Source organism: Carcharodon carcharias, chromosome 35, assembly GCF_017639515.1.
Source record: "Carcharodon carcharias isolate sCarCar2 chromosome 35, sCarCar2.pri, whole genome shotgun sequence".
Classification (NCBI taxonomy): Eukaryota; Metazoa; Chordata; class Chondrichthyes; order Lamniformes; family Lamnidae; genus Carcharodon; species Carcharodon carcharias.
In genome coordinates this window covers 5,762,061-5,789,847 of record NC_054501.1, presented here as the reverse complement: position 1 = coordinate 5,789,847, position 27,787 = coordinate 5,762,061, and the positions used below count along the sequence as shown (strand labels likewise).

General features: G+C 44.0%; 2 protein-coding genes across 6 annotated transcripts in view; one reads left to right on the top strand and one right to left on the bottom strand.

Annotated features, from left to right (window-relative positions):
• LOC121272822 (rano class II histocompatibility antigen, A beta chain-like) overlaps positions 1-22,490 on the top strand; it is a 41,608-nt gene extending 19,118 nt beyond the window's left edge. For 2 of the 5 annotated variants that reach the window (XM_041179617.1, XM_041179619.1), the window contains exons 4-8: positions 17,206-17,478; positions 19,744-20,025; positions 20,637-20,748; positions 20,858-20,932; positions 22,284-22,490. In XM_041179617.1, coding sequence (XP_041035551.1) covers positions 17,206-17,478; positions 19,744-20,025; positions 20,637-20,748; positions 20,858-20,897 — 707 coding nt within the window. In that variant the 3' untranslated portion in view covers positions 20,898-20,932; positions 22,284-22,490. The remainder of the gene's footprint in view (positions 1-17,205; positions 17,479-19,743; positions 20,026-20,636; positions 20,749-20,857; positions 20,933-22,283) is intronic. The other 3 variants (XM_041179620.1, XM_041179618.1, XM_041179621.1) reach the window with 3 other exon arrangements.
• On the bottom strand, positions 1,014-14,506 carry LOC121272824 (class II histocompatibility antigen, B-L beta chain-like). Its single transcript, XM_041179630.1, has 8 exons — positions 14,244-14,506; positions 11,524-11,796; positions 8,846-9,118; positions 7,865-7,975; positions 7,294-7,323; positions 3,089-3,196; positions 2,248-2,277; positions 1,014-1,294 (listed from the first exon to the last, which is right to left on the bottom strand). The coding sequence occupies exons 1-7, from the start codon at positions 14,323-14,325 to the stop codon at positions 2,249-2,251; spliced, it is 906 nt and encodes a 301-aa protein (XP_041035564.1). The 5' UTR covers positions 14,326-14,506; the 3' UTR covers positions 1,014-1,294; position 2,248.
• Positions 22,491-27,787: the final 5,297 nt, after the last annotated feature.

Here is a 27,787-nt window from a genome sequence, read left to right as displayed (position 1 = left end):
CAAAACTCACCTTTCAAGATCTTCTGAAACCGATTTCTCTAACGAAACGTTCAGTCATTCCTCTTCAATTCTTCTGCCGGGGCTTGGCAAAGATTCTCTTCATTCTTCTCCCGTTGCCGTTGTTCTAAAATGCCTTCGAAACGTATTCCATGTTAAAGCTGCAAGGGCCCATTCCTGCTCTTTCCCACAGCGGTAGCGCTCCCACCTCTGAGTCCGATGGCCATGGATTCAAGTCCCAGTCCAAGAGGTGAGTACATGCTGCAGGCTGCCTTTCAGGATGAGAGGTCGAGCCAAGGTAGTGAGGGTCATGGCACATGAGCCAGGGGCTGCCTCTGGAAAGCAGGGGCGCATAGTCACCCTGATGAACATTTTGGGTGCAGGTGGCAGACTCCTGGTCAGAGTTGGCACCAGAAATGACAAAAGACCTGTCAACTGTTTGGAGAAAGAGCGGCTCCTTCAGTGTGAGCCACATGAAAAGGGGCCAATTTACTGAAAGTCCTCCAATCCACTCATCCATTGAAAACTGCCACTACTGCCTCTACTGCCATCTTGAAGATGACCCAATGGCGTTGCATGCGTTCAGTGGAGGCATAAACCACCACAGCCCCTCTCTCCTGCCCACCTTCAGCTGCAGATACAACAGAGAGACAGCAGTTGAGGGATTGAGGGGCACCCAACATAGCAGAGGATTGGCTCATTAATCTGTGTACAGATTAAGCACAGTTATGATCACTATTTCCAACAAAGGTGGTCAGATGCCTCTGGGGCCGTGACAAAACCCACCAGTTTTGGTCCGACATAAAGGAGGCCAGTGGACCAATTTCTAATAGTCCTGGTACCGGCCTCTCTTTAGCTCTGTACACATCGCCTGGCACCCATATTCTTCAGGAGCAATCTAACTCCTTTACCTCTCTATTATTGCTAAAATGCCAGAGTTCCTGAATACTTTAATTTTAACCAGTTGTAGCACAAATACAGTGTAAGATGAGACATTCACAACACAATGGGACAGCTTTCATTCCAATGTATTTTAATGCATCAAATAAACAGACCCCATTATTTACTGAACATGTTCTGGGGAAAAGGTGAGAGTGATCAGTAAATCTATTGACAGTTTCCAGCACACACAGGGATGCCAAATCCCAATGAAAGCTCACACACAAACAGGACACTGAGAGACTGAATGACAATGACAACATAAAGTTTGATCAGAAAACTGCAGTGAATACAGATAGAAACGTGGAATTAAAATTCTTCAAATTTTCCCAGGATCTTTCATATCTGACTTTGCATTCTAGGAAGGAAAAAAGAATGAGATTAAGGAGGAAAAGCTGGAGTTTGTATAACACTTTGATCACCTTTCTGAGGAAGAGCCCAAAGCACTTGATAATGACTTGGTTGAATATGGCCTTGTGGAAGCAAGTGGAAGCCATTTTGTATTTAACAAAATCTCACAGTAAGAGTTAGATGGCAACTGATTCCAAAGCCAGATGGTGAAACAGGAAACCAGACACCAATCTTTTTACTTAATATTCGAGTTATTTACAGAATGCAGCATTACATATGTATATCTGCATCCTCGATCCTTAACCAATGCTCAGTGTTGCAAAAGTCTCTCTTTATATATGCTTAAGGTACTTAATCATTCAATACCCTCCACCTTTATATCCTTAATCTTATTAATATAATTAATTTGTCATTAACATCATGTTAATGGACAAAGCTGTTTTGTTAAGAGATATGATTGAGGAAATAATGTTTTCTCGGGCACCAGAGGGGCTCTATGATCTTTTAAACAATAGCATGGAATCTTTAGCACCAAAATGAACAGACAGACAGGGCCTCGGCTTAACATATCCAAAAGACAGCACTTGTGACAGTGCAGCACTCGCTCAACACTGCAGTAAATCATCAGCCCAGTTGACCTTCTTAAGTTCTGAACAATTAACTTCTTAAATCGGAGATGGAAATGTTACCAGTTGAGCTGACAGCATATTAGCATTCCTTTAGAAAATCCTAGACAAATAGCTCTAGACAGAATTATTGCATCAATACAATGGCGGTCTTTGTTACATACAGGAAGGGTTTTCTACTAAATCAATCCCAGGTTTAATTTAATGAATGTTTGTTGCCCAGAAATGATCAGTGTCCTATCTGTTCAGGTGACAGGTGAATCCCTCACAGTCAGCACAGTGACATCCCCCAGTTACTGCAGTAACATTGAATACATTCAACAGAACCTTTTACCTTATGCACGGGATTTAGTCAAATCGTCATCTGTAAAGGAGAGAAAAGATGTCAGGTTAATTTATCCAAAGCTTCTGTCAGTCCTGGGTTGCAAACCAGGAAACTATGGGCAGAATTTTCCGGTCAGTGTGAGGGGGCAGGCCCGACATGCCAATGCGTAAAATGACATGCAATGATGTTGGGCTTGTGTCCCGAGTCATCGCGTGCCATCGCAATATTTTGTTTGGCGGGTGTGGCCAGAATCAGCTGCACGCCGTAATGTAAACGGCCTATTAAGGCCATTAAGAAATTAATTAAAGCACTTGCGAATGCTACCCATCCAACCTTAAGGTTGGCGGGCAGGCAAAAAGCCCAAGCAGCCTTCGCATCTTCAGGAAACCTTATCCACCAGCAGGATAAGGTTTCCTGAAGCTTTTATTAAATAACTAAATAAATATTCATAAATTTTAAAACATGTCCCAACTCATGTGAGTCAATCACATGAGGGGACATGTTTAAATAAATGTTTAAATAATTTATTCAATTGTTTTAATATCCATTGAAGCTCCGTGAGGCAGCTCCGTGCCCCGGGGAGATTGCTGCGCTCTTTCGCACACATGCCCGAAGGAGCGCTGGCCCTGACTCTCTCTCCTTCCCTTGCCCGCACAGCGAGCGCTGAGCACTACTGGTCGCGTGTTACGCTGGGCGGGCCTTAATTGGCCCACCTGCGTAAAATGGCAGCGCTGAGCATATCACAGGCGGCAATTGGCTCCGTGCCCACCCCCACCCAGCCCGTCCGTCATAGGAAAAATCTTGCCCTATCACTGAAAACAGGTTGACAGATATATAGAACCACAGTTACCTGAACAGCAGCTCGTGTTGGAGGAGTTAGAGGTGTTCGAACTACTGGACCGCATACTGGAATTGCACGGATTCATCTGACATGGTCCTGCCCGGTTAGTGAACTTTGCTGGAAACAGAAAAACACCAAGTTGTACGACTGGGTTAAATATATCCACAACCCCCAAAATATTCTTATACGGCCAAAAATGTTCCAAGTAAATGGCAATTTCTCTCACCCCCATAAACTCATAGACTTTTACAGCATAGAAGGAGGTCATTCGGCCCACAGTGTCCATGCCGGTCAACAAAGATCTGACTTCACTAATCCCATTTTCCAGCGCTTGGCCCATGACCCTGCAGGCTATGGCAACGCAAGTGAATATCTAAATACTTCTTAAATGTTACAAGCATTTCTGACTCAACCACCCTTTCAAGCAGTGAGTTCCAGACTTCCACCAACTTCTAGGTGAAAAAATTTCTCCTCAGCTCGCCTCTTACTCTTCTACCTCTTACCTTAAATCTATGCCCCCTGGTTATTGACCCCTCTCTTAATGGAAAATGTGCTTTCTTATCCCCCCTATCTATGCCCCTCATATTCTTATACACCTTTATCAGGTCCCCTCTCAAACAGCGTTGCTCCAAGGGAAACAGCCCCAGCCTATACAATCTTTCCTCATAGCTCAAACCCTTCAGCCCAGGCGGCATCCTAGTAAATCTCCTCTGCACCCTCTTCAGTGTAATCACATCCTTCCTATAATGTGGTGGCCAGAACTGCACGTAGTACTCCAGTTGTGGCCTGACCAGCATTTTATACAGTTCCAGCATAACCTCCTGGCTCTCCTATTCTATGCCTTGGCTAATAAAGGCAAGTATCCCATATGCCTTCTTACCCACCTTATCAACCTGCCCTGCTACCTTCAGGAATCCGTGGATATGCACACCAAGGTCCCTCTGACCTTCGGTACTTTCCAGAGTCCTATCATTCATAGTGTAATCCCTTGCCTTGTTAGCCCTCCCCATGTGCATTAGCTCACACTTTTCCGGGTTGAAATGCATTTGTCACTGCTCTGCCCACCTGACCCGTCCATTGATATCCTCCTGCAGTTTATGGCTATCCTCCTCACTATTTACCACCCTACCAATTTTCATGTCATCCATGAACTTCTTCATCATAGCCCCTACATTTAAGTCCAAATCATTTATGTACACCACAAACAGCAAGGGCCCCAGCACCGAGCCCTGCAGAACCCTACTGGAAACAGACTTCCAGTAACAGAAACATTCCTCTACCTTCACCCTCTGCTTCCTGCCTCTCAGCTGATTTTGGATCCAATATGCCACTTTGCCTTGGATCCCATGGGCTCTTACTTTCTTGACCAGTGTGCCATGAGGGACCTTATCAAAAGCCTTGCTAAAGTCCATGTAGACCACATCAAATGCATTACCCTCATCAATACTCCTGGTTATCTCCTCAAAAAATTAGATCAAATTTGGCAAACATGACCTTCCCTCAACAAATCCATGCTGACTATCCCTGATTAATCCATCTCACTCCAAGTGAAGATATATTCTGTCCCTCAGAATCCTTTCTAGTAACTGCTCCACCACTGAGGTTAGACTGGCTGGCCTGTAATTTCCTGGTCTATCCCTTCCTCCCTTTTTCAATAATGGGACAACGTTAGCAATCCTCCAATCCTCTGGCACCTCACCTGTGGCCAGAGAGTATTTGAAAATTACTGCCAGGGCCCCTGATATCTCTTCCCTTGCCTCCCTCAGCAGCCTGGGATACATCTCATCCGGGCCTGTGGATATATCCACTTTTAAGGCCGCTAAACCCACAAGTACCTCCTCTCTCTAAGTTAATTTCCTCTAATATTTCACATTCCTCCACCCTGATGTCTATACCTGCATCGTCCTTTTCCATTGTGAAGACCAATGCAAAGAATTCATTGAGGACTGTACCCGCATCTTCTGGGTCCAGCCACAGATTACCTCCATGGTCCCTAATTACTCTTCCCCTAGTTATTCTATTGCTCTTTATATATTTAAAAAACCCCTTTGGGTTTTCCTTTATTTTACCCACCAGTGCTTTCTCATGCACTCTCTTAGCTTTCGTAGTTTCCTAAGTTCCCCTTTCACATTTTATACTCTTCTAGGGACTCTGCCGTACTGATCCTTCAGTATCTGTCATAAGCTTCTCTTTTTCTCTTATCCTAACCTTTATGTCCCTTGACATCCAGGGTTCTCCGGACTTGGTGCCCCTCTTTATCTTTACGGGAACATATTTGCCTTGTACTCTCACTATTTTCTCCTTGAATGCCTCCCACTACTCTGACACAGTTTTATCTGCAGGTAACTGCTCCCAGTCCACTTATGCCAAATTGTATCTCATCTTAGTAAAATTAGCCTTTCCGCAGTTTAGAACTTTTATTCCTGGCCCAGCCTTTTCCATAACTATCCTAGTTATCCTGGGTAGTTAAAATCCCCTATTATTATTCTTATTATTCTTACACTTCTCCAAAATTTGATTGCATATTTGATCCTCTATCTCTCCATGATTGTTTGGGGGCCTATAGTACACACCCAACAGTGTGTTTGCCCCTTTCGTGTTTTTACTTCTATCCATATGTCCTCATTTGATAAAGGCATAATACTGCTGATGCTAGAAATCTGAAACAAAAACAAAAAATGCTGGAAAAATCAGCAGGTCTGACGGCATCTGTGGAGAGAAAGACAGAGTGAACATTTCGAGTCCGTATGACTCTCCTTCAGAACCCTTTTAGTTCTGAAGAAGAGTCATACGGACTTGAAACGTTAACTCTGTCTTTCTCTCCACAGATGCTGTCAGATCTGCTGAGTATTTCCAGCAATTTTTGTTTTTGTCCTCATTTGATGATCCTTCCAAGATATCATCCCTCCTCATTGCTATAAATGATCCTTTGATCAATATTGCGGCCCCCCCTCCCATCCCCCTCTCTATCTCATCTGAATACCAGTTAACCAGGAACTTTGAGCCGCCAATCTTGCCCTTCTTTTAGCCAAGTCTCGGTCATAGCTATGATATCATACTCCCACATGCCCTATCTGTGCCCTCGGCTCATCTGTCTTATCCCTCAGGCTCCTTAAATTAAAATATATTCCATTTAGCCTTGCTAAACTCATTTCTTTTTTATCTAGCCTTTGTTTGCTCTGCCCACCCCCCTGCCAATTTAGTTTAAATTCGCCCAAATAGCATTGGCAAACCTCCCTGCGAGGATGTTGGTCCCATTCCTGTTCAGATGCAACCCGTCCAACTTGTACAGGTCCCACCTCGCTCAGAAACAGTCCCAATGCCCCAGGAATCTAAAGCCCTCCCTTCTGCACCATCTCTCCATCCATGTATTCAACTGCTCTATCCTTCTGTTCCTATACTCACTGCTGCGTGGCATCGGGAGTAATCAGGAGATTACTACTTTGAAGTCCTGCTTTTCAATTTCGTACCTAACTCCCTAAAGTCTGCTTGCAGGACCTCATTTCTCTTCCTATGTCATTGGTCCCAACATGGACCATGATCTTTGGTTGTTCACCCTCCCCCTTCAGAATGCCCTGCAGCTGTTCCGTGACATCCTTACCTTGGCACTCGGGAGGCAACACGCCATCCTGGAGTGACGTCTATGGCCGCAGAAGTGCCTGTCTACTCCCCTCACTAACGAATCCCCAACCACTATTGCCCTTCCACATTTCTTCCTCCCCCACAGAGCAACTGGGCCATCCACAGTGCCATGGCCTGGGCTCTGGTTAGCCCCCACAGAGAAATCATCACTCTCACCATTTTCCAAGGCCAAAAAACGGTTTGTGAGCAAGATGCACTTTGGGAGGTGGGGGGGGAGGTTCCCTTACTACCTGCCTGGTACCCTTCTCCTATCTGATAGTCACCCATTCTCTCTCTGCTTGCACCTCTTTAAGCTGTGAGGCGGTCGTGTCCTGAAAAGTGCTATCCACGAGCCTCTCAGCCTCGTGAATGCACCGCAGTGTCCCCAGCTGCCACTCAAGCTCCAAAACCCAGAGTTTGATTTACTCCAGTCAGAGGCACCTACCTCACAATTGGTCATCCAGGCTGCCAGGAGCGTCAAGGATTTCCCACATAGCGCAGGATGTACAAACCATGGGACTGAACATCCCAGACATGTCTTAACTAAATAGAATATGGACCCTTGCTTTTATTTTACCCTTATTCCTACTCACCTGTCAGGTGAACATTGAACTGGTCAGCACCTGCATGAGAAACAAGAAGGTTAAAAGCTTATCATCAATCTCTCAGAGTGATGTATTTCTAAATGGACCCTCCCACTTTCTGTTTTCTTTCACCTGGGGTTTTTATTGCTTTCTCTGCTCCTCTCTCTCCCTCCCCTTCTCTCTCTTACACAAACACACACTCAGTGAACAAGGATGATTGTACAGGCTGGTTAAGTATTTCCCACCGTCATATGTCAAATGCTCACTCAGAATTTCTCTCTTCAACAGTTCCTGTTATTTTCTCCAATGCTCCCGTTAACACAGGCTGCTTAAGGGACTCTGGTATAACCCTGGCTATGACAAAATCTGAGCATTTCCTTTAGTTTAGTACATTCCTAGTCCTGCAAAGATCTATGATATTCTGTTCTCTTTACACATTGAAACCCGCGTGTTTAAGTGCATCAAATGTACAGAGCAAGTCCAAATATTTGGAACCCTTGCTAAAGTCTGTGTAAAGAATATTGTAGGTACCGTCTCCCAATTTAATCTGTGAGATTAATGAGAATTTATAGTCGCTTACGATATAAGGTGCAGTACAGAATTCCAGTCATCACAGCAAAGCTGATTCCCAGTATTCCCAGCACGGCTCCAACAATGATCAAAGCTTCATTTTTTGTGATCCTGTCATGTTCTGAGGAAAGGACAGTTGGCGGACAGTTTACTTTGTGCTTGTAATCTTAACAAGCCCGCAACCCCCACATGTCCCACACCCACATCTGGAGCTCCCTGTGAACATCACTCTCCAGTGAATAGTCTGTGACAATGGTGACAGTGAGTTGGAAGAGGTGGTTGAAGGTTGAGAGAGACAGTGAAGGAAGCAAAGGCTTGGTCACTCTCTGTTACTGACTGGGAGATGGCATGACTGAGATGAGGAGAAATTTCTTCATTTAAGGGGGCTGTGAATATTTGGAATTCTCTCCCACAAAAATTGTGAATGCTTAGTCATTGAATATATTCAAGAGTTCAGTTAATAGGGGAGGTGGTACTGTAGTAATAATGTCACTGGACTAATGATTCAGAGATCCGGGCTAATGCTCTGGGGACACCGGTTCAAATCACACCACGGCAGCTGGTGGAATTTAAGTGCAATTAATAAATCTGGAATATACAGCTAGTTTCAGTAATAGTGACCATGAAACTATGATTAATTGTAAAAACCCATCTGGTTCATTAATGTCCTTTAAGGAAGGAAATCTGCCATCCTTACCTGGTCTGGCCTACATGTGACTCCAGACCCACAGCAATGTGGTTGACTCTTAACTGTCCTCTGAAATGGCCCTAGCAAGACACTTAGTTCAAGGGGAAATCAGGGATGGGCAATTAAATGTTGGCCTTACCAGTGACACCCACATCTCATGAAATATTCAAGAAATATATGGATTTTTGGGTGCTGTGAGAATTAGGGAGATGGAGATAATGTGAGAAAGTAGAGTTGAGATAGAAGATTGATCTTAGTGAAGGCAGTACAGGCTTGGGGGACTGGTGTTTCTTATATAATTACCAAGTGGTACTAGGAGTTTTCTGGTGAGGGCCTCATGTTCCACTTGGCAAAAGTATGAACCACCCACACCTTCATTCAGTGTGAGGATACTTCTTGCCTGAAAGGTGCTGTCATCCTGAGGTGCAATATTTGTTGTCTCTTGTCCGTTGACAATGGCCACTCCATTTCTCAGCCAGCTCACTTTAATGTTCCTCGGGAAAAAGTTCTTCACCAAACACACCAAATCCCTCTGGCCAGCTTTTTCCTGAAGGAAGACTCTGCTGGATGTAGGAGCTGTGAAACCAGACAGGAATGCACTGCAGGTTAGAATCAGCATTGTTAACAATCTCCCAGAGCCTCTGGTTCTTCATGAAGTGACAATGAAATGCTTCACAAGGGCCACACTAGTTTAAATATAGTTCTGGAATGAAGCAACAATATTCTCCTCTGTGTTGGTTGCAACAATTTACTCAAAAGTAAATGGGATTTAGGAGAGATTTGCTGCAGTAGGTCCAGACTCAAAAGATCTTCTTCCAGAAGATACGAATGATCTATCTTAGAGAAACCACAAGGATGACAGTTGTAGGAAATGGAACTCTCTAATGCAGTAAGGAGCACATTTCTTACTGTTATGAAGTAGAGATAGTTCAGGTAAGTTATATTGGTATTTGTAGATATTAGGAATGAGTTTTAGCTTTAAAGTTTAAGTTTGATTTGCATTTCTGTAGCTGTGTGTTAAGAAAGGTCAAATGGAGTTTTAGTTTCACTTTGAATTGCTGCTTACATATCTAATGAGAGTTTACGATTTAAGAAGTTAAACAAACAGAAGTAGAAGAATTGGACAGTTGCCTAGCAACAGGGGCCCAAAGAGGCAGGTCCCTCCCACAGACACAGAGAGAAAAACTAAAGAAACAGCAATTTTTGATTTGGAAGCTGTTGGAGTTCAGCAGGTTGTGAAGATTGCTGCCAGGCAGGAGGAGCCTAGAAGAAACAGATAGCAAGTCCCATGACAAAGAAAAACCCAAAGAATCCAGGGGAGTGGAAGAGGGGAAAGTCCAAAGAAGTCAAAGGAAGGACAGGAACCTGGAAAATTTCCTGTTAATGAAGTTAAGAGTGAAGGGCAGAAAGGCTCCAAGCTTCAAATTTATAGAGACAAAAACTGCAGAAAGTAGGTTTAAAGTTAGAACAGCTTGCAAGAGGCAAGAATGTCTAAAGAGACAACTGAAGATCTGTACCTCTTTGCTATGGGCATGTTAAGCAGTGGTAGTGTTGACAACTGAGTCATTGAGAGAGAGTGTGTAGAAGACAACTTGGATGCATGTGGCAACCCAGAGGAGAGGAACATCAGAAAGAGAGTTCGAAAACCCTGGAGGTGAACCTTTGTGGAAGGCGTCTGAGAGAAAGCGTGGATTTGGCAGAAGATTCCAAAGCGAGCCCTTGAAGAATGGAGATTGGAAACCCTCGTGTGAAAGGCGGAGTGCAGTGAGACTGGTTGGCTCAGTGTGACAAGCATCTGGGGAGAGTTGAGGAGAGATCCATATCATCTGGTTGATGTGGCATCTGTCACTTGGTTTCAGAATGTGGTATAGGTTTACATGGATTGTGTACTTACTGTGGACAGGAGGGATGTGGTGGCATAGTGGTATTATCACTGGGCTAATATTCCAGAGACCCAGGGTAATGCTCTGGGGACCCGGCAAATGGTGAAATTTGAATTCAATAAAAATCTGGAATTAAAAGTCTGATAATGACCATGAAACCATTGTCAATTGTTGTAAAAACCCATCTGGTTCACTCAGAAAATCTGCTGCCCTTACCTTGTCTGGCCTACATGTGACTCCAGACCCACAACAATGTGGTTGACTCTTAAAATGCCCTCTGAACAAGGCAAATAAGGCTGGCCTATCCAGCAGGATCCAGGGGGAGCTTCACTCTGTATCTAACTGCATGCTGTACCTGTCCTGGGAGTGTTTGATGGGGACAGTGTAGAGGGAGCTTTACTCTGTATCTAACCCCATGCTGTACCTGTCCTGGGAGTGTTTGATGGGGACGGTGTAGAGGGAGCTTTACTCTGTATCTAACCCCATGCTGTACCTATCCTGGGAGTGTTTGATGGGGACGGTGTAGAGGGAGCTTTACTCTGTATCTAACCCCATGCTGTACCTGTCCTGGGAGTGTTTGATGGGGACGGTGTAGAGGGAGCTTTACTCTGTATCTAACCCTGTGCTGTACCTGTCCTGGGAGTGTTTGATGGGGACGGAGTAGAGGGAGCTTTACTCTGTATCTAACCCCGTGCTGTACCTGTCCTGGGAGTGTTTGATGGGGACGGTGTAGAGGGAGCTTTACTCTGTATCTAACCCTGTGCTGTACCTGCCCTGGGTGTGTTTGATGGGATGGAGGAATTTTGTTCAGGTTCATCCCCACAGTCCTGCTGAGAGCTCCGAGCCTGAACTATTGTTTGCCCTCATTTTCATCTGTTCCACCATTAGTGGCTCATCATTCCATTGTCATGTCCTTACTTTTCTAGCGTTTTCTTCCCAAACCCTCTGGCCTGCCATGTCATTCTCCAAAACCTACCTCTTTAAGCACTTTTCTATTCTATCTTCACTATCTCTCTCTCACTTCCGCTCCTCTCTCTGGGCATAGTGCTTTGAGACATTTGTTTAAATGTAAACTGCTAGTTTTATGAAGTATCTTACCCATTTTTTCCATGGTGAGGTTGCTTGTTATAGCTGTTTGTTTAATCTTGTTACAGAAACTGTGGATACGGCGTGGAACTGATGCAACATAATCCGTGTTTGAATTCCGCCTATCCACCTCAGTTTGTGCAATAGACTGAACCGCAACAAATGTTTTATTAGTGAAATCGTAGTACAAAATCGTAATGCCATCATAACCATCTTGCCAAGAAAAATTGGCTGGTTTATTATCATGATAGATGCATTCACACTGCACGTGGAAAATATGCAGATCTGAAAAACACAACAGATCACAGAAATGGATATAAAAAAACGACTATCTTCTACCCTGGTCTTGTATTAGGGTCAGATCTCGGTAGTTTTTAAATCAGAGGCATGGATCTTCTGTGCCACGTATTGCTCATCAGATAATACAAGTGTAGCATTATGCCATGTACTGCAGTCATGACTGTAATTTCATTCCCACTTTCTGTCCTGTACAGTGAAAGCATCCACTCAGCACCGTACATGTGGTACACCTTCCAGAGAAGGGAGATGGTTCAGTGGGTGGGATGGGCGCAAAGGGTGTCTCTCAGTAGGATTGCTACTGAGGGCGAGAGAGATATTCATAGTGTTGTTCAATATTTTTTAAGAAGAAGGATCCTAGTGCAATAGAAATTGGTAGGTTTGTTCTATTCCAGAAAGCCAGGTGGTGAACAATAGGCCGGTTGCTAATCCTTACATGCTACATAAGCTTTTATTTACAGACATGCACACTATAACCACGCACCTCTTATATATATATATACACACATACATACATATATACACACAGACATACATACATATATATGCATATGTATATATGTGTATATATATGTGTGTGTATGTACATATACACACATATACATACATATACACATACTTATAGAGATATACATAAATATATACACACACATATACATGCACACATACATATGCATACACACATATATGTATATATGTGTGTATGTATGTGTATATATATGTATATATATAATATATATACACATACACACACATGCACACATGTATATATATATGTACACACACATGGACTGCAGAGGTTCAAGAAGGTAACTCACCACCAGCTTCTCAAGGGCAATTAGGGATGGGCAACAAATGCTGGCCTAGCCAGCGATGCCCACATCCAAAGAATGGATGAAAAAAAGTATGAGCAGCAGTGAATCTCCATCTGAACACAATTAAATACTCAATCACTACTTAAAATTAATTAATAATAATTAACAGGCACTCTGACAGTCCTCGGGCATAAAGTGGGTATGGAGCATACCAATTTAGCAGTAGAGTGGCCTGGAGGGCCCTGATAGAATAATCAGATATAGAGGACAGAATTTTGCCCTTGATGGGTTGGCGGGCCCCACCGGCTCAGCAGCAGGTGGGCAGCCAATCACCGCCACCGAAACGGGCCCTGTCGCCATTTTGAGAGGGTGGCCAATTAAGGCCCGCCCAGCGGGCTGCCCAATGGGAAGCGCTATGCGCTTCCTGTGTGGGGGGGGAGGGATTCCCCAACTCTCAAAGTGCGCTCTTTCGTGCATGCGCATGAAAGAGCACACCTCCCTGAGACTAAGGCCAGAATTTTTCCGTCGGCGAGTTGGGGGCGGGGCCTGCTCACCGACGTGGGATGACGTCGGGGACGCGGGAGTGACGTCATCCCGCTTCATTTAAATATTCAGGAAGGCGGGCGGACAGCGAAATCAGCTGTCCGCCTGCCGACCTGTCAATGGCCAATTGAGCCATTGACAGGGTAGTTAACCCAATTAAGGGTCTTGCCCTTAAGGTTGGCGGACAGACCAGGAGCCCCAGCGGGCTTCTGAAAAAGCATGAAACCTCATCCACTGGCGGGTGAGGTTTCATGTCTGTTTTTAAAAAGTTTAATAAATTTTCTGTGCTTTTAATTAACATGTCCCATCTAAGTGCTGTCTCAGGGAGATCGGTGAAAGCTTTATAAACATCAAAAATAGAAAAATTAAAAAATTATTAACATGTCCCCCTCATGTGACAATGTCACACAAGATGGGACATGTTAATAAATATGACTAAAACTTTATTAAACTTCTTAAAAACAGACGTGAAACCTCATCCCGCCAGTGGATGAGGTTTCATGTTTTTTCAGAAGCCCGCTGGGGCTCCTGGCCTGCCTGCCTGCCTTAAGGTTGGACGGGCAGGACCTTTAATTGTCTTAATTATCCGGTCAATGGCCTCAATTGGCCATTGACAGTTCGGCAGGCGGACAGCTGATTTCGCTGTTCGCCCGCCTTCCTGAATATTAAAATGGAGCGGGATGATGTCGGGGGTTCCGCCTGATGTCATCCCGTGTCACTTTCACGTTGGCGAGCGGGCCCCACCCCCAACTCACCGACAGAAAAATTCAGGCCAGATTCTGGAGGACAGAAGGAGGCCATTCAGCTCAGCACATCTGGAAGAGTTCTTTCCTTAGTCCCATTCCCCTATTCTTTTCCTGTAAGCTTCTCTTTCCTCCTTCAAATTTAACTCATTTCCTTTTTTCAAAGCTATTTTGCATTCTGCTTCCATCACTGTTTCTGGTGGAGCATACTCTTTCCTGACAACTCTCCCAGTACTGAACCAATGACTGTTATATATAGTTTCTCTCCAATGTACTTTGACAAAACCTCTCAGGTAGAACGTTAAAGTGAGGGAGGGTCAATAAACCCACTTACCACTCGAACCATCCACCTCATCCAGAATAGAGACAACTGCTGCAGTAACAGCCACAAAGATCCATCTGTAGAAAACTGGCATCTTGAAAGGAAGGCGAATGATTTCTGAGCAAGGCTGGAGTAAAGATGAGACTGATTAAGGAGAGGAGTTCATTAAAACTTGCTTTGAGTTCCTCAGACACAAACAACTCATTGTAGTTTCTGGCTCCACCCACTAAAGCTCCTCGGTCACAGAAACACACACTGATTACACCTGTGAGCTTTTTGGCAATGTCACTTTGACAGACAAATATCTTAGCCTTACAAAACTTCTATTAAAGGGATGGTTTCCCTTAAAGGGATGGCCTCATCATAAATACTGACTGGCAGATACCCTTTGTTGTGCTGTGTGTGTCAATCCTGGGACATATTTTCAGGTGACGGTGGTGGTGAGCCGCCTTCTTGAGCCGCTGCAGTCCACATGGTGTAGGTGCATCCACAGTGCTGTTAGGGAAGGTGTTCCAGGATTTTGACCCAGCAACAGTGAAGGAACAGTGACATAGTTCCAAATCAGGATGGTGTGTGATTTGGAGGGGAACTTCCAGGTGGCGGTGTTCCCATGTGTCTGCTGCCCTTGTCCTTCTAGATGGCAGAGATTACGGGTTTGGAAGGTGCTGTCGAAGAAGTTAAGGTGGCCAGCACGTATGCGCATCCCATTCGGGGATTCCACTGGAAAGACAGTGGGGTGGGGAGCAAAAAGTATTAAAACAAACCTGATATTTGCATTTATTGATGCTAAATCTAACTGAATGACAAGTGCAGTCTCTTTGCTATCTAATTGGTTCCCAAGATACTATGTCTCATAATGGAAGATTGGAGTCAGCCCTCTGGGGCAGAGTTATTAATCTGATATCTGAGCCAGGCAAGTCTACATTGTATCTATTCCAGGATGCCATGGTGACTGCTCAACCAGTCAGGCTCATTGATGAGGACTGGAGGGGTAGAACCATCACTGGGCACTGGGATTCTTGCCAATGTGTTCCAGGCAACCCCAGAAGCCAATACCCCGACTGGTGGGGACATGGAACAGAAATTCAGCAGTGTTCTGTGATGAGAAGCTGCACAGTTTAGCTGCAAACTCCAGATTGAAAAGTGCCAAAAGATATGACATTCAAAACATCGGAGTCTGACTGAGTAGCTGCAATGGTCAACTAGATAAAAAAAAGTAGGAAAATCATTTCTCCAGTTGCTGCAAGTCCCTCTACCTCTCCCATCTGTTCCAGCCTGGGATCCCGTTCATCTGGAGAGGCTGGCTGTCCACTCTCCTCATTCTCTAGCCTCTCCATTCACTCACCCACCGAGCTCCCACACTTTGGAATTCTCTCCATCTTGGTGTCTTTCATTCCTCTTTAGAAGCTTCCCCAAACCCAGCTCATTTGCCTTGTTTTCCATTATCCTATGTCTTTCCATGCTCTCTTGATGGACACTCCAATCCGCCATACCCTCCCCCTATAACCGACTCATCTCTCACTCTAACCCCACCCCACGAATGCACTTCCTCCCACTCCAAACCCCACAGGAATTTTGTAATGCTAAACATGCTTCTAGGAATGCTGTTTGTTATGCAGGTAAATGTATTCAAACTGTTTCCTGAACAACTAGTTCAACTACTGAACTGAGTCCAAATGATAGATGAACAAAGATAGTAATTAAAGCTGTTAGGATGACAGGATTGCGAAATAAGACTCCAATGATGTGTTTGGGTGGTAAGATTGAGTTACATCATTGAATCACAGCGCAGTTGAATCTTCATCAATCAACGTGCTGAGTTACACTCGGTCCCCATTCACATCGCCTGAGAGCTCCTGGAGATACAAACGGTCATTCAGCAACATGGAACTCTGTAGCTCCCTAATAATCATCGCTTCACTGACAACAGTAACATGGGCAGAGATTGGTGAGTGTATTGTGTGTACACACTGGGGAGGGGGGGCTTGGAACCTGAGCCCTTGCTGTGGAGTGTTTGGATCCCAGAATTGGTCTTGTACTTTTCTAGTCCAGTCTCTGAGCTGCTCCCCTCTTGAGCTCTTGAGTCCAAGTAAAATTACACCAAGTAAGATCCAAGTTACATCAGTGCAGTTTGCTTTCACAGTATGGGGTGGGTGGGGTTTGAGTTCCAAGCCAGCCCTGATCCATGGGAAAGTCTACACTCAGAGATCCTCCAAATTGTTTTAAATTTGAAAGGGAACAGGTGGATGAAGAAATGGGAATGAAAATTCTAGTTTTGTAACCTTATCCCATTGTCTGTTTATATCTCACTGAGTATGAGCTGCTGAATTCAGTCTCCACAGGTGAGAGTCTCATGATTGTGACCTTAGAGTTAATTTACTTGAATTTATTAAAACATTTATTTCAAAAAAGTGTTCCAATCTAACATTTTAACAATAGTTCTTTGCTTACAATCGGACTTGCTGTATGTTGAGTGCTTCAGTCTCTCAGCGATGTCTCAGATCTACAGAGGGTAAATTGTACAATGATTTCACTCAGTCACAGGTTGTGGATTTAAGACTCATACCCTGACTGGGGTTCATAGTTTAGGCTGACAGTCAAACATTGAGGGGTTGCCGCATTGTCAGAGCTGACAAGATCAAATGTTAAGTTCAGGTGCTGTCCACTTGTTCAGGTCAATACTAAAGATCCCATGGCACCAGAGGAAATGGAACAGGGAGGCCCTCTGATGTACTGGCTAACATTCCTCCTTCATGCAACAAGACCACAAAATGGATGAATTGGCCATTCTATTTACTGCTGTTTGTGGGATCGAACTGGGTACAAAATGGCTGCCATATATATTTATACAATAAACAGTCACTGCCATATGCATGAAGGCTTTAGCCATGCTTTGGAGAGACATGATAAGGTGCGATATAAATGCAAATGTCTAATTTCATTTTGTGATTTGCCTGCTGTTTTCTCTGTCTAGAAGTTGAATCTGTTTCTGCAAGGTTGTACTACAGCTATACGCCGGATTCAAAAAGAAATGTAGACATCTTCAATATAAATTCCATTCCCTTTTTGTTCTATGATTATGGAGCACAAATGTTTGTTTTAAATGGGAATGTGACAGATGGGATAAAGGAACTGGGCCAAGAAGAAGTGACTTATTACACAGAGAGAGCTCGTGGGTTCAACACTCGACTGCAAACCATCACTGAAGAAATTATAAAGCTGACAAATGCTAAAAGCATCATCCACAGTAAGTCACTCATTTACAGTTTAAACAAAACTACTTGCAGCGACGTTGCATGAGCACTAAAGTTAGTGCACTCACATTCAGTGACAGAGAGCATTTTTTATTCAAATCAACCTTAGCCATCTCACCCCTCATACATTATTTAAGTTCAATACTCCAGTTTCCGACTTAGGTACGCCATTCTCAAACTCAGTGTGAAATTCATATTATGGTCACTCTGCTCCACAGGATCAGAGATTGAGGTTGTTAATTAACCTGATTTCACACAAAAGAAGACCTAAAAAGCTGCTTCCCTGGTTAGGTCCATGGTCTATTTTTTTTTCCAGAAATTGTCTCAATTCCATGAATTTGTTCTCTACTACTTTAGTTCATTTGATTTGTCCAGCTTGTATGAGGATTAAAGTTCCCCAGGAGTATCGCATTACCTTTGTTACAAGTTTGAATAATATTTTACCCAACAGTTTGGCTAATAATAGGGGGGCTTCTAAACTGCCCCCATCAGTGTTTTCTGCCTCTTGTTATTTCATATCCATTCATGGGATGTGGGCATCACTGCCTGGGCCAGCATTTATTGCCCATCCCTAATTGCCCTTGTTCAGAGGGCATTTAAGAGTCAGCCCCATTGCTGTGGATCTGGAGTCACATGTAGGCCAGGCCAGGTAAGGGTGACAGATTTCCTTCCCATTAGTGAACCAGATGGGTTTTTAACCACAATTGGCAATGGTTTCATGGTCATCATTTGACTTTTAATTCCAGATTATTATTGAGTTCAAATTCCATCATCTGCCATGGTGGGATTTAAATCCAGGTCCCTAGAGCATTACCCTGGGCCTCTGGAATACTATCCAGTTACAATACCACTATGTCATGGCAACTAGAACCGCACGCAGTCCTCTTAAATATGGTCACTCCAAGGTTTGATAAGGATTGAGCATAAATTCTCTACTTTTCAATTCAATCCTTCTAGAAGTAAAACCCAGTGCTTGATTTTGCTTTATTTTTATGGTGTTGCTAACCTCTGCTGTATTTTTTAATGATGGATGTATTGATACTCTGAGGTCCCTTTGTTCCTGATTGAAACTTACAGAATACTGAAAGGCCTGGACAGAGTGGACGTGGGGAAGATGTTTCCATTAGTAGGAGAGACTAGGACCCGAGGGCACAGCCTCAGAGTAAAGGGAAGACCTTTTAGAACAGAGATGAGGAGAAACTTCTTTAGCCAGAGAGTGGTGAAACCAAGGAATTCATTGCCACAGAAGGCTGTGGAGGCCAGGTCGTTGAGTGTATTTAAGACTGAGATAGATAGGTTCTTGATTGGTAAGGGGATCAAAGGTTATGGGGAGAAGGCGGGAGAATGGGGTTGAGAAACTTATCAGCCATGATTGAATGGTGGAGCAGACTCGATGGACCGATTGGCCTAATTTCTGCTCCTATGTCTTAAGGTCTTATGGTTCCTCTACCTCACCTAGACTTGTACCTTGCAAGTAATGTGACATCCCTATTCTTCCTACCAAAATGTACCTCCTCACATTTATTTCTGTTTTTTGCCCCTTCTGCAAGTTTATTAATGTCCTCTTGTAATTTGTTGCAATCCTCTCTGTATTGGCTATCTTCCCAATTTGGTGCTATCTGCAAATTTAATGTGCTTTTGATTCCAAAGTTTAAATCATTAACATAAATTGTGAACAGCAGTGATCCCAGCACTGATCCTTGTGGAACACCACTTCCTGCCTTCTGCCACTCTGAATAACTACCCTTTATTCCCATTCTCTGCCTTTTGAAGCCATTTAGCAATCCATTCTGCCACTTGTCCCCCGATCCACATTCTCTGACCTCATTCATCAGTCTATTATGGGGCACCTTATCGAAGGCCTTTTGAAAATCCAGATAAATTACATCTACTACATTACGATCGTCTACTCTCTCTGTTAACTTCTCAAAAAAATTCAAGCAAGATTTTCCCTTTTGAAATCTATGCTATTCATTTTTATATTTCTCATTTCTAGGTGCTTTTTCTATTCTCTCCTTTAGGAATGATACCATTACTTTTCGCACCACCGATGCCTAGTCTATAATTCCCTGGACATGTTGTTCCCCTTCTTAAATATCGGTATGACATGAGCCTGTCATCTGACACTACATCTTTCTCAAACAAATGATTAAATATGAGTAGTAATGCCACTGTTATATCAGGGTCTTTTAAAATACATGTTATGTGAAAGTAGGGATGCATGTTGTTGCTACAGTTTTTCACTATTTCTGTTACAGAAAAGCCAGTTGTACACATTTACACCAAGGAAAACTACACCCCACGAGAGTCAAACACCCTGTTCTGTTACGCAGAAAAATTTTACCCTTTCGAAATTGACATTACCCTCTTGATCAATGGGAAGTCATTCACTGGGCCGGTCAATTCATCACAATTAATGGTTGAGACGGACTGGACATTTAACATCTTAAAATACATCAGGATTGATCCACAGGATGGAGACACCTACAGCTGCCAAGTAGATCATATGAGTCTCGATAAACCGCTTACTGTTTTATTAGGTATGTTAGATGTTGTCACTATGGACTGCATTTGACAAGAATAAGAATGTGTTTGAAAATGAGCATGTCCACACATTGTGCCTTGTTCATCTAAACAAAAGGCATTCCCTGGTTCATTCACCAGGGCAATGCCTTGACCAATCAGAATCCACCTGCCCAGTTTGAATTTGAACAAAGCTTGGCAGTTAACTGTTCCATGCTGCATTCTCCATGGCAACGCCTCCACCAACCAGAATTCACTTGTCAACCAATCAGCATGCTGTATAAATTGTTGTTATCCCATCCCTGCTTCCTGAGTGCAAAATGGCTGCTGCTTTTGACACTCGCTTCACTTTAAATAATTCACTCTATATTAAACACTCTCAGATCATTCTAAGACACTGTACAATCGTAAATCTTTCTAATTCCGATGATCACCTTGCAATAGCTGCAATGCTGCATCCTCGGCCCATTAAAAGACTCCATTCCCTTTTGTGACGAGATGTGTTCAATGGCAAGTATCCTTCCCGCTTTGAGGGACTACCAAAGAGAGAGAGAGAATTCTGATGATTGGTAAATACTGGCTAAGCAAAGAAAGATTCAATTTGCTGTCTGGATATTTTTTTAAACAGATCAGCCTCCTGCACAGCCACACTCTGGGACCATTGTCTGTGCTGTTGGTGTTATTGCTGGAGTTCTCGGGTTGCTGATAGGTCTGTACCTGGTTACAAAAATACACAATCGGTGAGACCCTCTATTTATTGTGACTGATTCCCACATTCCCTAAATGCTTTGGTTTCTATTGGGATTTCAAAAGTAACTGCTTCAACATGTTTTATAAATTCATTTACAGACAAGGAAAGCCTTGTTCAAGACCATTCTGCAAAGAATAACTTTGTGGTGGAGCTTGGAAATATCACTGATAAAGGTCGGTCTAATTAATTCCACTGATAATCTATTCATTTTAACTGATATGTTACTGTCAGTCAGAAACAACTGTCAAATATACACAGTAAACATGTTCCTCGAGTAGTGGAAGGGAGTGAGATATTTATAGTTTGATCGAGACATATCCTAGGCACAAAACACACATTTAAATGATGGAGATTAACACCATAAGCAGAAAGAGGAAAAGTTCAGATCCATTGCGGAGACATCAACACAACTTATCAATTCCACTGAAAGAGGCCACAAAATAGCCAGGCGTAGGAACTGGATTTATCATAATTTACACTAATGTTGTGGCAGCAATGAAGTGAGCTTTGCTTTGTATCTAACCCCGTGCTCTCCTGTCCTGCGAGTGTTTGATGGGGACAGTGTGGAGGGAGCTTTACTCTGTATCTAACCCCGTGCTGTACCTGTCCTGGGAGTGTTTGATGGGGACAGTGTAGAGGGAGCTTTACTCTGTATCTAACCCCGTGCTGTCCTGTCCTGGGAGTGTTTGATGGGGACAGTGTAGAGGGAGCTTTACTCTGCATCTAACCCCGTGCTGTACCTGTCCTGGGAGTGTTTGATGGGGACAGTGTAGAGGGAGCTTTACTCTGTATCTAACCCCGTGCTGTCCTGTCCTGGGAGTGTTTGATGGGGACAGTGTAGAGGGAACTTTACTCTGTATCTAGCCCCATGCTGTCCTGTCCTGCGAGTGTTTGATGGGGACAGTGTGGAAGGAGCTTTACTCTGTATCTAGTCCTGTGCTGTCCCTGTCCTGGGAGTGTTTGATGGGGACAGTGCAGAGGGAGCTTAACTCTGTATCTAACCCCTTACTGTACCTGTTCTGGGAGTGTTTGATGGTATAGAGGGAGCTTAACTCTGTATCTATCCCCTTACTGTACCTGTCCTGGGAGTGTTTGATGGGGACAGTGCAGAGAGAGCTTTACTTTGTCTCTAACCCCATGCTGTACCTGTCCTGGGAGTGTTTGATGGAGACAGTGTAGAGGGAGCTTTACTCTGTATCTAACCCCGTGCTGTACCTGTCCTGGGAGTGTTTGATGGGGACAGTGCAGAGAGAGCTTTACTTTGTCTCTAACCCTGTGCGGTACCTGTCCTGGGGGTGTTTGATGGAGACGGTGTAGAGGGAGCTTTATTCTGTATCTAACCCCGTGCTGTACCTGTCCTGGGAGTGCTTGATGGGGACAGTGCAGAGAGAGCTTTACTTTGTACCTAATGGGAGTTTTAGGTTCTAACAGGTAACACTATCAACAAACACTGATCATCTTTGAAATGCTTTTACTGCAGTCTTGATATCAAGATATTTGATACAATTAACATATTTTCTCTAGATTAGACATCATTGGGAGAAGAGAGAGGAGCCATCTTCACGAGCAGGATGTTTCTGGATTATTCTGTTTAACAAGATGTAATGTCAAATATTAATCAAAGTTCATCAATTGTTCCTGGTGTGTTGTGAGATTGTAGACAATATAAAGGAACTGTCCAATTCTTGTGTAAATCTACTAAAGATCATCAATAAACTGAATTGTATCATGCTTATGGTGTCTTGGGCAATATCAGATACCTGATGAGATAACTAATGGTGAAAGACAGAGGTGGCACCTTCTCTACCTCTCTACCACCTCATTCAACCTCTCTACTTGTCTTTTTACACTGATTGTCACACAAGGGGATATCTCAACATTAATTAAATAATCTGTTCCTGCTGAAGTTGGACGAGGTAGGAACGTTAGTCAGGATTCAGGAGAGAACTCCCTCCTCTTCCTCCGATGGTGTCATGGCAGCTTTAACATGCACCTGAACATGCTGACATCTCATCCAGCGGACGACAACGCACCCCCTAAATACTGCACTGAAGAGAAACTGTGTTCAGGTCCTGTGGTGGAGCTCAGACCCACAACCTTTGCCACTCAGCAGCAACAGGACCAATGGCGAGCCAGGATGACAGTCCAGTAATCGCAGTCTCACACTCAGGTCAGGGGGTTTATCACCGAGCCAGGCTGATAGCCCAGTGGTCGAAGTCTCACACTCAGATCAGGGGGAATTATCACTGAGCCAGGCTGATAGTCCAGTGGTCGCAGTCTCACACTCAGATCAGGACGAGTTATCATTATATCCAAATACCACGACTTAAACAACTAATCTGGGCAGGCAGACTGATTCAGTGCTCAGGATTGCTGCAATGTTAGATTGAGGTGGACAGTAAGGAGCCCGTGACACTATTTGTACTAGAGCTGGGGTGTGGGGGAGGGTGGTGGTGTGGTGGAGCTCGCCCAATTTCCTGGCCAACATTCCTCCCTCAAACTCCACCCAGTTCTTGAATATCGCTGAAAAGGGAGACGTGCTGTCGAAGATTTTCTTCTCACACGCATCAGGACAAACACAAGAATGCTAAGTTTCAAACGATCACAACAATTTATACTGTAGGAAAAAAGCGTGTTGGTTGGTTGGCAAGTTGACTCTGATTGGCCAAGACATTGCCAAGGATAAAGCAACAGGGAACTATCGGCTCCCCAAGCTTCTGAGTAATTCAAAAAAAGGCACAAGGCTTGAACACACTGGTTAGGGTATGAGAGACTATTCAGCCTGCTGTGTCCATCCCAGCTTTCTGCAAGAGCAACTAACCCAGTCCCACACCTGGGCTTTTCCCAGTAGCCCTGCAAACTGTTTCTCTTCAGGTGTTTATTTGTAATTCCCCCTCTGAATGCTTCGCCTGAACCTACCTCCACCACACTCTGAGACAGTGATTCCAGATCCTAACCAATTGTTGCATGTAAAACGTCCCTCTTCATGTCACCATTGGTTCTTTTGTCAATCAGCTTAAATTTCTGTCCTAAGGAGTGTTTGATGGGCACCCTCTACACTGTGCCCATCAAACACTCCCAAGACAGGTACAGCATGGGGTTAGATAGAGAGTAAAGCTCCCTCTACACTGTCCCCATCAAACACTCCCAGGACAGGTACAGCACGGGGTTAGATACAGAGTAAAGCTCCCTCTACACCATCCCCATCAAACACTCCCAGGGCAGGTACAGCACGGGGTTAGATACAGAGTAAAGCTCCCACTGCACTGTCCCCATCAAACACTCCCAGGACAGTTTTCTGTCCCTTTTCATGTCTTGCCTGTTCTGGCACTTTTTTCCAGCTGAACTCAAACCTGCTTATTTCATCTCTATGCTGTTGCTAGGCAACAGCATAGTTTTTTTCTACCTCAAGAGTCATGAAACTTCATTGGAACGCAGATATACAAACAAAACCCCCAGGGCAGAATTTTGCAGGGGGCGGGGCCTGCTTGCCGATGCGTAATATGAGGTGGGATGATGTCAAGCGGAACTCCCGAGGTCACCCCGCCCCATTTAAATTTTCAGGAAGGCGGGGGCACAGCAAAATCAGCTGTGTGCCCACCGACTTGTCAATGACTGAGTGAGGCCATTGACAGGATCGTTTAAACAATTAAAGGACCTGCCTATCCAACCTTAAGGTTGGTCGGCAGGCCAGGAGTCCCGGCACGAACTAGATAAAACATGAAACCTCATCCACTGGCGGATGAGGTTTCATGCAGTGTTCTATAAAGCTTAATAAAGTTTTACAGTAATTTATGAACATGTCCCATCTCATGTGGCATTGACACATGAGGGGGACATGTTAGGGAATTTTTTTTTTGTATTTTTAATCTTTTTAAAAGTGGAAGTGATGTCCCTGAGGCAGTACTTAGCCTCAGGGAGATGTGCGCTCTTTCGTGTGCATGCGCGAAATAGCGCACTCTCGCTTTTGCAGAATCCCACCCCCCCCCCACCTGCCCACACAGGGAGCGCATAGTGCTTCCCACTGGATGTCACGCTGGGTGGGCCTTAATTGGCCTGCCCACGTAAAATGGCAGTGGGGCCTGCTTCTCTGACAGGGATTGGCTCCCCAGCTGCCGGAGGTTGGGTCGGGCCCGCCTGCCTGATAAGCAGAAAATTCTGCCTCCAGAGTTGCAAGTATCAGTTTAAAGTGAAACTAAAACTTTAGTTCCCTTAACGCACAAATACAGAAATAGATACTAAACTTATACTTTAAGCTAAAATTTAAACTTAAAGCTACAGCGTATTCCTAACACCCACAAATACAAATATAACTTACTTAAAACTACCCCTAGTTCCTAACAAGCTGCTCTCTCCACCTGTCCTGCTACTTTAATGACTTTTGCACATATACACCCAGGTTGCTTAATTCCAATATAATGAACGAGACTCCTCCATGCTAAATAGTTACATCCAGCTCTCTCTGCTCCTGCACACCCTTTAGAGTTATACCCTTTATTTTATATCATCTCTCCATGTTCTTCCTACCAAAATGAATCACCTCACACTTCTCTGCATTGAACTTCATCTGTCACCTATCTGCTCACTTCACCAGCTTGCCTGACAAAATGTTATTTTGAATTTCTACACTGTCCTCCTCACAGTTACAATGCTTCCAAGTTTTGTATCGTTCACAAACTTTGAAATTGTCCCCTGCACACCAAGATCTCGATCATTAATATACATTAGGAAAAGCAAGGGTCCCAATACCGACCCCTGGGGAACTCCACTCCAAACCTTCCTCCAGCCCAAAAAATAATGCACTGTTTCCTATTACCCAGCCAATTTTGTATCCACTTTGCTTCTGCCCCTTTTATTCCATGGGCTATAACTTTTCTCACAAGTCTGTTGTGCGGCACTGTATCAAATGCTTTTTAGAAGTCCATGTACACCACATCAACGGCATTACCCTCATCAACCCTCTCTGTTACCTCTTAAAAAGACTCCAGAAAGCTAGTTAAACATGATTTCCCCTTAAGAAATCCATGCAGGCTCTTCCTAATCAACACACATTTTTCCATTGATTATTAATTCTATCCCGAATAACTGTTTTGAGAAGTTTCCCCACCACTGAAGTTAAACTGACTATTCTGTAACTGCTGAGTTTATCCTTGCCACCATTTTTGAACAAGGGTGTAAAGTTTGCAATTCTCCAGTCCTCTATCACCTCCTCTGAGTCTAGAGAAGACTGAAAGATTATGGCCAGTACCCCTGCAATTTCCACTCTTACTTTCTTCAATATCCTTGGGTGCATCTGATCTGGTTCCAGTGCCTTATCAACTTTAAATACTGACAGCTTATCCAATACCTTCTCCTTATCAATTTTAAACGCTTCTCATGACTGAGTTTCCTCCTCTGTCACCATGGCCTGGGCAACATCTGCCTCGTAAGTAAAGGCAGATGCAAAATATTCATTTAACATCTCAGCCATGCCCCCTGCCTCCATGTTAAACTCCCCTTTTTTCCCATAATCATCCTTACTCATCCCTTTACCACCCTTTTACTATTTTCATGTCTATAGGAGGCTTTGCGATTTCCCTTTATTTTGGCTGCCAGTCTTTTCTCATAATCCCTCTTTGCTTCTCTTATCTGCTTATCATCTCTCCTCTGAACCTTCTGCATTCAGCTTGGTTCTCAAGTGTATTTTCTACCTGACACCTGTCCTATGCACACTTTTTCTTCTTTATCTTAATTTCTATCTCCTTTTTTCATTCAGGGAGCTCCGGATTTGTTTGCCCTACCTTTCCCTTTTGAGGGAATATAGCTTGACCGTGCCTGAACCATTTCTTCTTTGAAGGTAGCCCATTGTTCAGCTACAATTTTTGCTGCCAAACATTGGTGCCAGCCCAGCTCCATTCTTAGACCATAAGACCTAGGAACAGAAGTAGGTCATCAGCCCATCGAATCTGCTCCTTGCTCCAGTGAAGTTGGCTTCCCCCCAGGTTAATTATTCTTACTCTGGATTGCCCATTGTCCTTTTCTACCATCATTCTAAACCTTATGATACAATGATCACTGTCCCCTATATGTTCCCCCACTGACACTTGATCTACTTGGCTTCTTTCCAGGAACCAGGTCTAGCAGTGCCTTCTTTCTTGTTGGACTGGATGATACTGCTGTAGAAAATTCTCCTGAACACACTCTAGGAACTCTTGCCCCTCTCCGCCCTTTATACCACCAATATCTCAGTCTACATTTGGGTAATTAAAGTCCCCCATTACAACTACTCTATGATATTTGCATCTTTCCGTAATTTCCCTGCAGGTTTATTCCTCTGCATCCTTCCCACAAGTTGGTGGCCTACAGACTACACCGAGCAATATATTTGCACCCTTTTTGTTCCTTAGCTCTAGCCAAATTGACTCTGTCCTTGAACCCTCTGGGACATCCTCTTTCTCCAGCACTGCAACGCTCTTCTTAGCCAATACCACCACCCCTCTTCCTTTCCTTCCTGCCCTATCTTTCCTGAACATCTTGTACCCAGGAATATTTAATACCTAGTCCTGTGCTTCCTTGAGCCAGATCTGTTACCACCACAGCATCTTAATTCCACATGGCAATCTGCGCCTTTAAATCGCCATCTTATTTACTATACTCCACGCATTCACATACAAGCAGCATAACCCTGATTTTAGGTTTCATTACTTTCTCCCTTACTGTCTATTAACTTACTATCCTCTGTTTTAGTGCTATCTGCCTCTCCCAGTATTTTGTGCACCTTGGTATTACTCGCTAATATTCCCTCCTGGTTCCTGCAGGGTTAGTTTAAAGCACCCCCGACACAGCACTAGCAAGCAATTCAGTCCTGGCTGTATCCAGGTGCAACCTATCTGGCTTGTACAGGTGCCATCTCCCCCAGAGCCAGTCCCAGTGTTCCAGGAATCTAAAGCACTCTCTCCTGCACCATCCTTCCAGCCACACATTCAAATGCCTTATCCTCCTATTTCTGTACTCACTTGCATGTGGTACAAGGATTAATCTGGAGATTA